At 44.0% G+C, this 13,202-nt stretch overlaps 1 protein-coding gene across 1 annotated transcript in view; it reads left to right on the top strand.

Moving 5' to 3' along the window:
• The first annotated feature begins 652 nt into the window (after positions 1-652).
• The window catches only part of LOC139060773 (uncharacterized), a 467,390-nt gene continuing 454,840 nt past the window's right edge, over positions 653-13,202 (top strand). Inside the window, exons 1-2 of the mRNA XM_070539885.1 lie at positions 653-725; positions 4,444-4,529. Coding sequence (XP_070395986.1) covers positions 658-725; positions 4,444-4,529 — 154 coding nt within the window. The 5' untranslated portion in view covers positions 653-657. The remainder of the gene's footprint in view (positions 726-4,443; positions 4,530-13,202) is intronic.

Raw genomic sequence — 13,202 nt, forward strand, 5'->3', positions numbered from 1 at the left:
ATATTATATTGGCGTAAACAGGGAAGTATGTGCGTGTGTGTGTGGAGGGGGGAGGGGGGGGTGTTAGAGGTAAGTGGAATATGGAGCAACAGGATTCATCGTGATTTCTTTCCGAATTCGTGATTAATAAACCCGACAGTATTCTCAATAGCTCATACGTTGTCTAGGATGCTAAGAAATAATATAAAATGAACTCGATGACTGCACGAGTGAGTGAATGAACTTTATTTCGAAGACCAAGCTGTTGATGCCCGAAGGTGGGCGGCCACTCTAGCCATGGCTTTATGCCAATAGCCTGGACCCGTTCACCAGCGGGAATTGGTCCTAAGGTTGTGGGCTTGTCAGCTGTGCCTCCCAGTGATGTGTTGCTGCTTGTATGGGCGTTGTCCATTCCAGACCATGTGGTAAAGATTGTTTGGTGTAATGCAGAATTGGCAGTCTCTCGCAAATATTGAGGAGTACATCGCGTGTAGTAGAGCGCCGTAGAGGTGGGAGTCGGCGTAGTATGACGGCTTCTCTGTTAAGCTTGATGTATGGCGGCGAATTTTCCCTCCTGTTCTTCTCGTAATGTTCTAGAAGGCTGTATTATTTTCTTCGTATCATTTATTCTTGGTCTGAAGGTAGGCGATGTCCTGGTGGTGGAGTTGCGCGACGTACATGTTCTCGGACGACGGCGTGAGCCGCTTGGTTTCCCACCAAGGATTCGTGTCCGGGGTCCAGACAATGTACGTTGCAGGGATGTCTTGCTTCTTGATGATGTTGAGTGCATCCTTGCTTATTCTCCTTGCCCGAAAATGGCGTCGAGTCCGCCGTCGAGTCTGTGGCGACGCTCACCGGCTCGTCACATCGGCCACTTGGCCACTGCTATGGAGACCTGTTCGGCTACCTCAATGCCCCTAGCAAGTACTAATGCATCTGCTAACTCTTCGTTCGGCTTGTTGGTTACGCAGGCAACATACCTCCCTGCCTTGTACCTGGCAGCGTCCGTGTACCTTATTTCTGCCTGGTTGCTTTCTTTGTTTGGCATTTTTTTGTAGCGCAGCGGCTCTCGCCTGTATTCTCTCTGTTGTATTCTGGGAGCATTTTTCTTGGTATACGTGCTACATATATTTTTGCTCTCAGGGTCAAGGGGGGTGGGGCGGGGAGATTAAAAAACGAGTAACTTGTTGCTTTAACGGCTGCTAGAGAAGTAAATATGAAACTCCTTTGATACGTTCCCGCATCGGTACGCTCATCCGGTTCCTGCGCTAAGGAGCACCGGTCCCGTTTAGTTTCCCTAGAGTCATGTGCATTAACTGCCCGTTTGCTAAGTTAGCCATGGTGGCACACCGCCAGCGCGGCGTCGCCCATCGGCAGCACTTCTGTTGACCACCGCCGCTGAAAACCTTCACTTCGCAAAGCCTGTCGTGCGACGCATATGTGAGCATCGACGTGTTCGGATCGACGCCGGTCGGAGATCTCAACACGTCTAACGGAGTCCAAAGCTAAGCGCAAGTGAAAGGAGATGCACCCACGTTCGCGGGCGCTGGCTCCGACCTTCGACCCATTGCGCGCTTACGTCAATATGCATATCTGCACGGAAACGGAAAAATTCCAGTGAGTGCTCGAAAACTGGCTGTTGTTATTGTAGATTCAGCCCAAGCGCTACATCAAAATTACAAGCCTAATTTAGTTTGTAAACAGGGATAAAGTGCCTCAGAAAGGCTGGCCAACGTTTCGATAGGAGAACGTTTCGATAGGAGTGGGACGCGGGTTCCCACTCCCGCGTTGCCACTCTCCCGCTCTTGTCCTCTCGTCTTGGGAACGAAGCTCACAGACGTCGGACGACAGCGCTCGTTACCTCTGAAGTCTCTCCCTTTAAAACCAGCCGCCAACGACAACACCCGCACGTGACGTCACTGCACTAACCCTTTAAAGCTAACATGCCGAGGATGACGAGGTCGCCTTTGACGAAGATAGGTCCTCCTATCGAAACGTTGGCCACTTTCTGAGGCACTTTATCCTTGTTTCCAAACTTTATACTACAGTGTGCTATTCCATCTGTCAGCCCCTTGCTTGATTTTGAAACCCTAATTTAGTGCGATTCTCAACTGGGGCCTCTAAAAAAAATGTGCCCAACCCACGCACTCTGGGCATCGAAGTGATGGGAAGCGTGTTGCCAGCAGCTGGCTACCGCGTCGACCCTGCGGCGGCTCGCCTCGACCGACTCGTTGGCTCCCGATGAATCCGAGCAGGCGCTCATTGTGTAGCTCCGACATGCTGAGGGTCAGAAAGAGCGGGGGTTTGCCTGGATGCGAGGCCATTGAGAACGCGTTCCTCTTCCTCTGCGCCTTGTAGTACCCCAGTAGAACGTCATCCTCGAACTGTTCGAGTAACCCCCGAGAAACGCTAAGTCCGAGTTGACACTTCTCAACGAAGCGGCAGTCTTCCAAGTGCTTCATTGTGAGCTTCGGGAGTCGCGGTTGGTGCGCACGGGGTCGTAAACATGAATCGCTGTGATGATGCAGCCACGGTGTAGTTCGGCAGAGCTTTGTTGTATACTTGGACTCCATGTGCTGCAAGAAAGAGCAAGATTAGATACTTGATAAGGTGGTCCGGTAACGACGAAAAGTGTTATGAAAGTTCTGTGCGCGCGTCGAAAGGGCGAGTAGCCGGGGCGTTGATTTATGGCGTTCGGAAATCAACGCTCGGGGTAAACTTGCTCTTGAATGGCTGTTCGAATAGCCGAGGAAACGACCGCCAGTTGTTCCGCCGTCGAGATTCCCTAATCTTTTTAGACAAGCCACCTGACTCGAGCGCAGGTTTTATGCGAGAATCAGAGACGAGAGTCGTATGATGAAGCTCAAATTTTGACGATGCAAAGACCATGACGGCATCTCCAGCATGTCATGTTAATTATGCGTTATATGTTATGTAATTATAACTCGTATAATTGTTTGCTCGGTATGTTAGCGATATTAAGATGTGCAGTTTTACGCAACCGTTGCTGAAGGGGCTCTATCTCCAAGGATTTTATCTAAATATATTGAACTGTTTTCAAAGGAAAAAGAAAAGTTCGCGCTTAATTACACGGTTACAGCACTCCTCTGCGTGCACTTTCTTTGTCCACATAAACAAATCCTTGAATTCTCTATGTACACGGAGAAAAACTCTTCTTTTAGGGCTGTTAGATATTCTATTTTATTTCGATATTAGCTACGGAAATTATTTACCCTTACTTCTTTTTTGTTATACATTGTTAACCAAGTAAAAAGAGGCCGCTGTCACAGCTATACCTCAAGTTGTGCGGTACCATTTAACTCACCAGTCTGTTCTTTTGAACTTGACGTCGTGCACGTGACTTGAGCGGCGCATACACGAAAGCGGTAAAGCGGCAGCGCAGCGAGACAGCGTATACAACTTTTGGTGTACAGAGTACGCATTAAATTAAACTTAAATTCTGGCGTTTTATGTGCCAAAAGTACCATCGGATTACGAGGCACGCCGTAGTGGGTGACAATGCAATAATTTCGACCACCTTGAGTTCTTCAACTTGGACCCAATGCATGGTACATGGGTGTCCTTGCATTTCGATATCATCGAAATTCGGCCACCGTTGCCGGGATTTGATTCCCCGTGAACTCGGGCTTAGCAACGCGCCACCAAAGCCGCTACGCCACCACGGATAGTGGAGTACGCATTCGGCACAGTACTTTTTTTTCTTTTCGAGGGAAGACATGCTACAAAGCTTCCCCAGGTACAAAATTCTCCAAAATTTTCACCGCAGCTCAGACGACCAGATATACCACGGCGCATTCCAGTCGCGAGAATGTGCTCGCATTTCGTACTGCCGAAACAGGTAAACATGGCATGGAGGCCGCTGTCGATCGGCGTTACTGCAGCGCCGCCTGCACAATGCATCACGCTCACAAAGCTTGAATGTCGCTCCTAGAGCTTTACAAGAAAGCAACAAGTTTGAATTTGCTTATACTGCGCGCGACTCTACCGTGCAATAATTGGCGTGTAGCTTATACGTTTATAGATTTCCAGGACTCAACTGTAGCAATGAGTACGTGTATTGAATTCCACGCGATCTCAAGAACACGCCGGCGCACCTTTGACGTTCGCAGAGAAGTGTACTGATGCATAAGTAACTGCGGGAATGCCCTGCCCAAATTGTATAGGTGAGGTTATTCTGCAATATGATGAAGCATGCAGCCAGCATCTATGCATCGGCGGACCGTATCTGTTTGCAACGCCATCCGTTTGCAAGAAGCTTACGGCTGGCACGTTCTCATTGGCATTCACTATCGTGCACTGTGTTCTGTTCTTACGCATATTATATAGTTGAAAATGATGGCTGTTATGCGCTTATAATAAATCTGAGCAAGCTTCGTCTGCACTCCGATTGGCCGCAGTTATAACAGCATATGTCACATTCAGGTGCGGTGTCTTTTGCCCCAGGTTTGACGTTGACCAAGAATTAAGCAAGTTTCGCCCTCGACGACGGTGTCCAGATTCGTCTAAAGTGAGTGTGGTAACAGCAAACGGTAGGCTTTTATTTTTCATTCATTATTTTGTATATCTTAAAAAGAACAAAGACTGGAGTTCTGCGACTAAAAAGAACTTGTTTTATCTCATGGGGAACTCTGGGTTTGTCTAATTTAATAGAAGCAATCCAGCGCCGGCGCTTATATTGGTTGTATTTCACGAGAAGAAAATCGATCTCTCTCATCCGCTTTGCACTTCAGCCGGAAATGCAAATTTGAGCTCGGATAGCTGCCTACGCGAATATATACGAGGTCCTTTCTTTTTCCCTCTTTTCTTTATTTTTTTTTAGTGCAGCTACGGGCGCATAATGGCGGTCGCACGTTGAAAGACGATCGTGCTCCTCCCAGGCAGTAGAACCTGGTGGCGTATTGCGGAAGGCGATCTTTACTTCTACCGGGAAGCTGTCTGGGAGCGCGTAATTAAAGCGTCTCACAAATTCATATAGACAGCTTCGACATTGCTTACAAAATCTCTGACGCAGCACGTGATGCCACACTCATTTGTAATTCCCAATTCACAATTCGTAAATGTCAATATACCTTCTTATTTGCTGCAGAACAATTCCAGAGACCCGTGTCTCCTTGCACGTCTGCAGGGGTTTATAGTGGCCCTGTATGTACTTCCGTACATATAGTGACACGGCATGGGTCTCTCAAGCAGCGCCTACAATCCTCGATGACAATCTCAGTACCAGCTCCACCCACATAACAGTAGAGCAGCTGCTCTCTTTACCTCCGTGACCAAAAGCATTGTTCCCGAGAGACGACGGCATTGCAAAATGAGTCTGCCTCGTCGGTGACATCGCGGAGATAAGCGAACGTAATAATCTGATGCATCGTTATAGTCTCCTTGAGTCATACCGCGGTGTATTTGCCCCAGCCGTAATTCTTGTTGGTCTAGTTGGCGAGACATACCAGAAGAGGGGCGCAAATTAACGCCGGTACGCAGAGAAGTGTAGACAAGAGGAGATAGTGAGACAAGAGGATCATGCCGAATTTTTAAAGATCACCTGTGGCATATACCATAATTCCAGTCATTGAGCTGAATTACTCAGATAGATGGACATTACTTGCGCAACAAATCGAAACACACATTCTATTAAATATCGAAAACGACGTGCTTCACGGCGCAAATCTCGAAGCCCCTGGAATTCTTAGTTGTCGTTTGAAATGGATATGCCTCGCAATTTCACCGGCTATAACTCGTAAATGCCAATATGTGCCGTAATGTAATTAATTAAAAACGTTGATTCGTGATTTACTTATTAGTACATTATGCATTTCGATTTCTCGTACGAGTGATGTCCGCCGCTTCGTGTATTCCAGCACGAGGTCTACAACCTCTCTATCTGTCCAACACACCGATCTGTGACTCGTGCAACTTTGAAGAGACGATCGAGCACATGTATTTTTGTAAGCTTTATGACAACGAGCGCGACGTTCTTCAGAGGGTGTTAAAACAATTAGATAAGAGACTATTTTCAGAGACTAAGGTTCTTAGACCATGGCCCCACGCGTCACAGGCTAACAAAGCGATGCTGTCACTGCTACATTTCATAATAGAAACTGGCCTCAGTGACCGATTATAGGCGTGAAGTTATGGGCCGTACTCACACCACACGTACTCCACACGTACTCACACCAATAGTACCTTCTTCCCTCCCTCTCCTTTCTTTTCTTACCTTAAAACCCTTCTCCTGTGTAGGCTAGCAAACAAGAAGTGCGTCTTGTTGACCTCCCTACCTTTCCTTCCTTCCTTTTCATCCTCCTCCTCCTAAAATAAAGATTCCGTCTGGGCAAAAAAAATTCACCCCGTATATAGAGGCATAACCAAAACAGACAGATCAAGGCCTTATTAAAGCGAAGCATCCTTTGTGAACTCTTCGCATTAATAAAGTGAATCGTTATTAGCTTCCAGACTTCAGCGTGTCTGTTGTCCGCGGAATAGATTACACAAACAAAAAAAGTTGAACTAAATGCCGGTTGGAGAGAGTGAACTTCGATGCCCTGGCCCGATGCTCTTACCATGAAGCCACAATGACACGTACAATTCTGCCATGCCAACGCCAACTATATTTTTTTTATAGGATCGCCGCGTGCGCCACACTGCGTAGCACGCGTGCGTGGTGGTGCACCCACGCGCGCCGGCTTTCTTTCCGCCGCAGACGCAGAGGCGAAACGGGCAGACTTATAGCATCGAATGAGTTGTGGGGTTCTCCGTGCCAAAACCACGATTCGATTATGGGGCGCGTGGTAGTGGGGAACTCCGGATTAATTACGGCTACCAGGGGATCTTTACCGTGCCCACAATGCACGGGACACGGGCGCTTTTTCGCATTTCGCCTCCATCGAAGCGCGGCCGCCGCGGCTGGGATTTTATATCCGCGGCGGGTAATTTCTAGCATTTGTTTAACCACTTCGCTAAAGCCTCGCTTCACACAAATTCCAAAATATTCGTATGATCTGCATGATATTAAGATTAGGCTATTTTAGTAGGTATTAGCTGCAGCATTCTTAGATTTTACCGGACTGTAGATGTCATGGCGGTGCCAGTACCGAGCAGTCCAAGTGAATTGAAGTTGCACCTCACCATCCTGGCTGCGATTTTCGTAGTGGTACTTATTAAAGGAAGCCGCGCCATGATGGTACAAGGGCAAAAGCCTGTTTGCTAATTTGTGCAGCTTCCTAAACTATTTAGACATTTCTTAAGGCACTTTTTTTTCTCGCAGTCCTTTTTCGCCCGCAGCCACGGAGATAACAACTGCTCCTCTTTCGTTGAACGCTGTAGCACGTACGTGACTTGTTATTTTTTTATTTATTTTTTTTTCTGCGAACGTGGAAGCACTATGAAAATAATTCGAATAAAATAAAATCACTTTATTTTCATCTCAAGGAGGAGGGCAGGCTCTGGATAAAAGTGACATTAGTCATTTCAGGGGAACCCGAGCGTCCCTAATGCATGGAAAGCATTGAGGACAGACGAACAGAATTCATTCATAGCAAGAAGGGGTTAATATTTTACAAGTTTTAACACACATAGATTCATCATGAACTGAAGATATAGATACACAGATTCCTTTACGGTTAAATTGCACAGTACAATACATGAAGACAAATTACAATATGCACTGAAAGTTTAGTTAGTGATAAATAATATTGCTTTGATTTCATGATTAAAGTGCTTGATAAGAAGTGCATGATAAAAGTGATAAAAGTGATAAACTGGAACAGTGAAGCGAAGCTTTTGCGGTCAAAGTGTGTTCTGCACAATGGAATGATTTAGTGTTGTTGGTGACGAGTAGGATATGGGATAATGTATGGTTCTGGTTGAAAAATATCCAAAAAAGTGCGATTGCTATTGAGCAGGGATTTTTTATATCTTATTGCTGGTAATACTCGTAAAGCTGATGAACTGAAATAACGTTAAACCGCTTAAATAATTCACCCGTGTGTGCATAATAGTCAGCATTTCCAATGTGCCTAATCAGTTTTTTCTGTAATTCGTATAGTCTGTTAATGTTCGTTCCTGTTGTACTTCCCCATACTAAAAAACAATAACTGACATGCGATAAAAACAAGCTGTTATAAAGTGTTATCTTAACGGAAACTGGAAGCGAGGAATGTAGTCGTGCAAGTATACCTACACATTTGGAAATATTAGTTATTGACCTAATAATTTGTGGTTCCCGGCCATGGCATTATGCTATTAAAAAACACTCCTAAATTTTTAACCATCTCTACAATTTCAATCGTCGCACTACCTAAGCGTAAGGCGTCGCGTGGAGAAGTAAGCTGCATCCGCGAGTGAAAAATGACAGCTTTTGTTTTTGATGCGTTAATGACTAATGAACTTTGCTCACTCCATGCATTTAGGCTCTTTAATGTAGCGTTGATAAGTGTAATAAATGCATCCATATCGCTACCAGTGAAGAAAATGCTAGTGTCATTGGCATAGGTTATACATTTATGTTTATCGCTAATTTTTACAAAATCGTTAATGCAGAGGTTAAAAGGTAGCAGCCCTAAAATGCTACCTTGTGGTACCCTAGTGAATAAATATAGGTTGAAAAGAAGGGAATTAATTGTTAATTTTTACACATTGCGATCGGCACTTAAGGTATGATTTCAAGAGTGAAAGTGGGATGCCACGAATATCATACATTTCTAGTTTTTCAGTTAAAGTGTAATGACAGAGACGGCCCTGAAAATCAAAGGCCCTGAAATCAAAGGCCCTGAAAAAATCTACAAAGATTACAATGAAGAGTTTCTTACCCTCAAAAGATTTTAGAATTATTTCTTTTTGGTCAAGTAAAGCAGTCTCAGTCGACTTACCCTTCATGAAACCGTATTGTGATTTCGCTACTATGTGAAATCTGGTGCAAAAATTTATGACTTTTAAAAATATTTTTTAAAGCCTTTTGAAAATATCGGTAATATAGAAAGGGGTCGGTAGTTCGTAAAGAAACTTTTGTCTCTTTTTTTATATAGCACAGTGGCAATAGACGTTTGCATTTGTTTTGGAAAACAGCCTGTCGATAAAGACAGGTTATAAATGTGAGTGAGCACAGAAGCTATAATATGGATTACATGCTTGAGCAGAGATATCTGAAAGCCATCTATGTCACACGCACTGGTGTTCTTTAGCGCAGAGAACGTTAAGGTTATTTCTTGATCGTTGGTTGGTCCGAAAAAGATGCTGTTCGTTTCTGTAGTCTCTGCACAAGTTACCTTTGGCTTTAATTGTTGCGTTGGCTGTACAACGTTTATGAGAAAGTGGTTAAATTTTTCTGCAAGCTCTAGATCTTTAACAATGCGGCCATCTATTTCTATTTCCGTAATTTCTGAGAAAATAGGTGTCCTGTGAAGTAACGTATTAAGCTTCCTCCAGATGTTTGCACTCCCATCGCAGCAGTCTGGATGAAATTGTCGACTTAAATAATTTCTTTTTTCTTTCCTAATAAACGCATGTACTTTGTTGCAGAAGTACTTAAATGTTATTAGGTTTGATATATCTCTAGTTTTTAAAAACCTTCTAAAGAGTTTCGTTTTCTTTTTATCATTTTTAAACATTCATGATTTATCCATGGTGTTAGATTTTTACGGCATTCTATTACAACCTCTTCTTTAATATGCTTAAGATAACTTTGTTTAAGGATAGCTATGAATGTCTCGTAGGTTGAATCTGCAGTTAATGAGAGGTAGACTGTACTGCAATCTGTTTGGCAAAGACTTGTGCTAAAAGCAGCTAAGGTAAGAGCTGTGATGTCTTGAACTGTTCTAGTCGGTAACTACGTGGGCTTTTTGGTAGCACTGTCGGTAATAAAACAGTGTGCTAGGTGGTCGCTCATATCGCAACACAATACGCCTGACTCCACGTTATCTTTGTTTATGTCGGTAATAAAAACACCAATTAGAGTTGCCGAATTTGGTGTGATACGTGTGGGGGAATCTGTTACTATCTCGTAACCATTTGACACAACCGTAGCCATAAACTTAGTTACGAGGAGAGAAGACTCCAGTACATTGATGTTAATGTCACCACCAAGAATTAATCTTAAGTTATTGTCATTTATGTAATTCAATAATTTTTCAAGAACACTGGTGAAATTATTTACAGATGAATCAGGTGGTCTTTATGTGACAGAGTAAACGTAATTTCCTGACCTTAGAGTTAAGCATTCAATGTCAGAATTAATAAAAAAAAATTCTGGTACTATCTGAGAGTCTATCTCGTTCTTTACTAAAACGGCAAGTCCACCACCTTTCTTTATTCGTACGGTTGAGGAAGTAAGTGTTATAACTATATTGCCTGTAAACCTGGTCTTCTATAGTATACCAAGTCTCCGTAATCATTATGATGTCAAAAGTAAAAGAAAAGGTGTTAAGAAAAGCAGACAGTTCACCTTCCTTGTGCCGCGCTGAGCGAATGTTTAGACGAAAGCAGCACAGCTTGTCGCGAAAGCGACTCGCTACAAGATTGTTGACGTCACGAGATGATATCGCCATGGCGAAAGAAAAGATGCACCACAACAGCGCACAGCGATTCTAAGCAATCTTTTCAATGTCGCATGCTTCACGAATGTGCAGAACATGCTAGTTTTCATCTTTCCGTGCAAGAATACGCCCATCATTCGTCCAACACAAACTTCCAGTCGGCTGTTCTTTTTTTTTAGCTATTGCCATGCCAATCTTTAAGACTGGGCATACCTGTTCATTGCAGAACACAGGCATGTTAGAGGAGTGGCCAAGACCCTTTGTCGAGATGCGCGCTTTCTTTGTTTTTTGAAGCGCCGAATCGCATTTGGAGCGGCTCTTGAATTGCACTACTATGGTCCGGCTTGTAGTGACATTTTTGCAAGTACACGATGACACTTTTGAACACCATCTTTCGAGATGGGAACATTTAACAGTGCGCCAATCTCGTGAAGGGTACTAGGAAGGTCCTCATCAACAAGTTTGGTTATTCCCTTAATCTCAAGGTTACATTTTCTATAGTATTGTTCAGAGGCAGTGATCCTCTGATCCTGTTGAGACATTTGTTTTCACAAAGCTTCGCACTAAGTTGTTAGCTTTTCATTGATGCTCCTTAGAGACTTGTCCCTCACAAGATCAAAGTTTTTTCCCTTTAATTTTTCTACTGCTTCATTCAAAAAGCTCACACTGTTTTTTAGCTCTCTTATTCCCTTCCGTAGTTCTCTCTTAATTGCAGATTCGAATTCAAGCATTTCCTTTCTCATCTCTTCTGGAAACTTTGCTAATTCACTCATATTCACAACACCAAATTATCACTTTGGCAGCAGAGAGGCAGCAATTTGAATGATACTTGTGTAGTAAGAAAATGATTGCTAACCTGCAGTAATTGAAACCAGGCGCGTCAGGAACGAACTTTCGCTGCCCTCGCTGCTGCCAAGTCCAAAAACAAGCCTCTACAACGGACGGCAGCACTTGCCGTCGTGTCACTATCTTCCAGCTTTGCTGTCTCGCGACTGTAATCTCCTGCGTTCTGCGAATCGGTTACTTTCATTTGCTAGCACTGTTTTCTTTCGGACTTTCTAATACCACTACTTCACATTCGAGTGAAAAGATTCTCTCCTGGAGATGGCATGCATGCTTATAGAGGAGCACTGCAGAGCTAGCCTTCTTGTGAAGTTGGGAAGACTTGTTAGAAGCAGTCGCGCAACTGCGAAATTGGAAACGCAAGATGGCTAACTGAACTGAAAGAGAAAGTAGCACTGGGGGAAGTGCAAGGCGTAGAAGACCCGAAGGATGTGATCTCAAATAGAACTTTGGAGAAATTTCCTCAAATGAACTCTGCCCTTCGCACAGGAAACTGCTACACTCGTCTTGACATGCATACATTAAAAAAAAATCTTTGCGCAAACAACCGTGAATGCGTGAGCGCGAACCATTGGTTGTACCTTTTGTGCCTTCCCGGGCTACAAAACAACCTTCGAGGCATTGTTATAGATGTCATATATAAAAATTACATGGATCAAAAGTAGAGATTAACACAAAATGATGTTCTTATTCTTTTACTCCCGTGCAATACGTTACACGACGCGCTCGAATGATCATTTATGTATGTTCTCAACTAAACGCGAAAATAAATTTATTGCAATGAGGTTCCTAAAAGATTGGACCGGCGACGACTACAGCAGTGTTTCCACAGGCGTCTGACGCCCTCATTAGACTCCGTATATTGTAGGCGGCCAGAAGTAGTAACCGCTGGTGACAATATTCGTTTAGAACATTGGTACGTCTTCTCTCATATGGACGCCCACTTCTACAAGCTCCTAATAGACAAGCTAGCTCGGGCCAAAGGCGCAAATCTGCCTCAATTCATTTCCTTCTTAACACAATGTTCATTTTCAGTTTGTTCCGAGAAAAACAAGCCTGCGAACTTAACTAGTCGAGGAGAAGAAATTTAAATGCCGGAAGCAGTATTAATTCGACGCTACACGCGTGAACGGTGTCAGAAGTAGTAGTAGTAATTGGTTGTGTATATACATAAATTTAAGGGAAATAAAGGAATAAAGGAAGGAGTGTACGGTAACGCGATTAGAAGACGGATCAAAACAAGGCACACAGGGACGCATACATAGCGCTGTGTGTACCTGTATGTCTTCTTTTGTCCCGTCTTTTATTCGCGCTACCATACACCCCTTGAAGAGTCATTACCAACGAACCCACATTGCAACCCTCGTGAATAAGGAAGGCAAAGAAAATCGGTCCTGATCGCAACGCCGGTTAATTTAGTGTACCTGGGCAAATAATGGTCACCGAGATTACTCATGACTTCACGCTGTACCATCTCGTAATCCATTTACGATTCCACTTGGTTCGACACTCTAGCTTCGAAGGTGCCAGGAGGAGATGCCTTGGCCTATAACGTTCAGACACGTATGCTGTCTGGTCGATTGGTAGGCGTTCGTGACGCAAGCACGAAAAGGAAATCAGTTGATGTCACACATTTGTCAATAAACTGCACATAATTCAAGAATGCCCTCAAAATGTTTTTATCTTTATGCTTTCTTTTCTTGACTTTTTCTTCTGCGCGTCAACGGTAGCGCCGAATGACGTGAAGCTTGCCGAACAAAACAGAAGTTCCCGGGATGACAGAGACTCTAAATGGCCAGCCTTAGTAGAACAAGAGATGTTTGTATAGCCTGAATG

This window comes from Dermacentor albipictus, chromosome 6, assembly GCF_038994185.2.
Source record: "Dermacentor albipictus isolate Rhodes 1998 colony chromosome 6, USDA_Dalb.pri_finalv2, whole genome shotgun sequence".
In the NCBI taxonomy this organism is placed as follows: Eukaryota; Metazoa; Arthropoda; class Arachnida; order Ixodida; family Ixodidae; genus Dermacentor; species Dermacentor albipictus.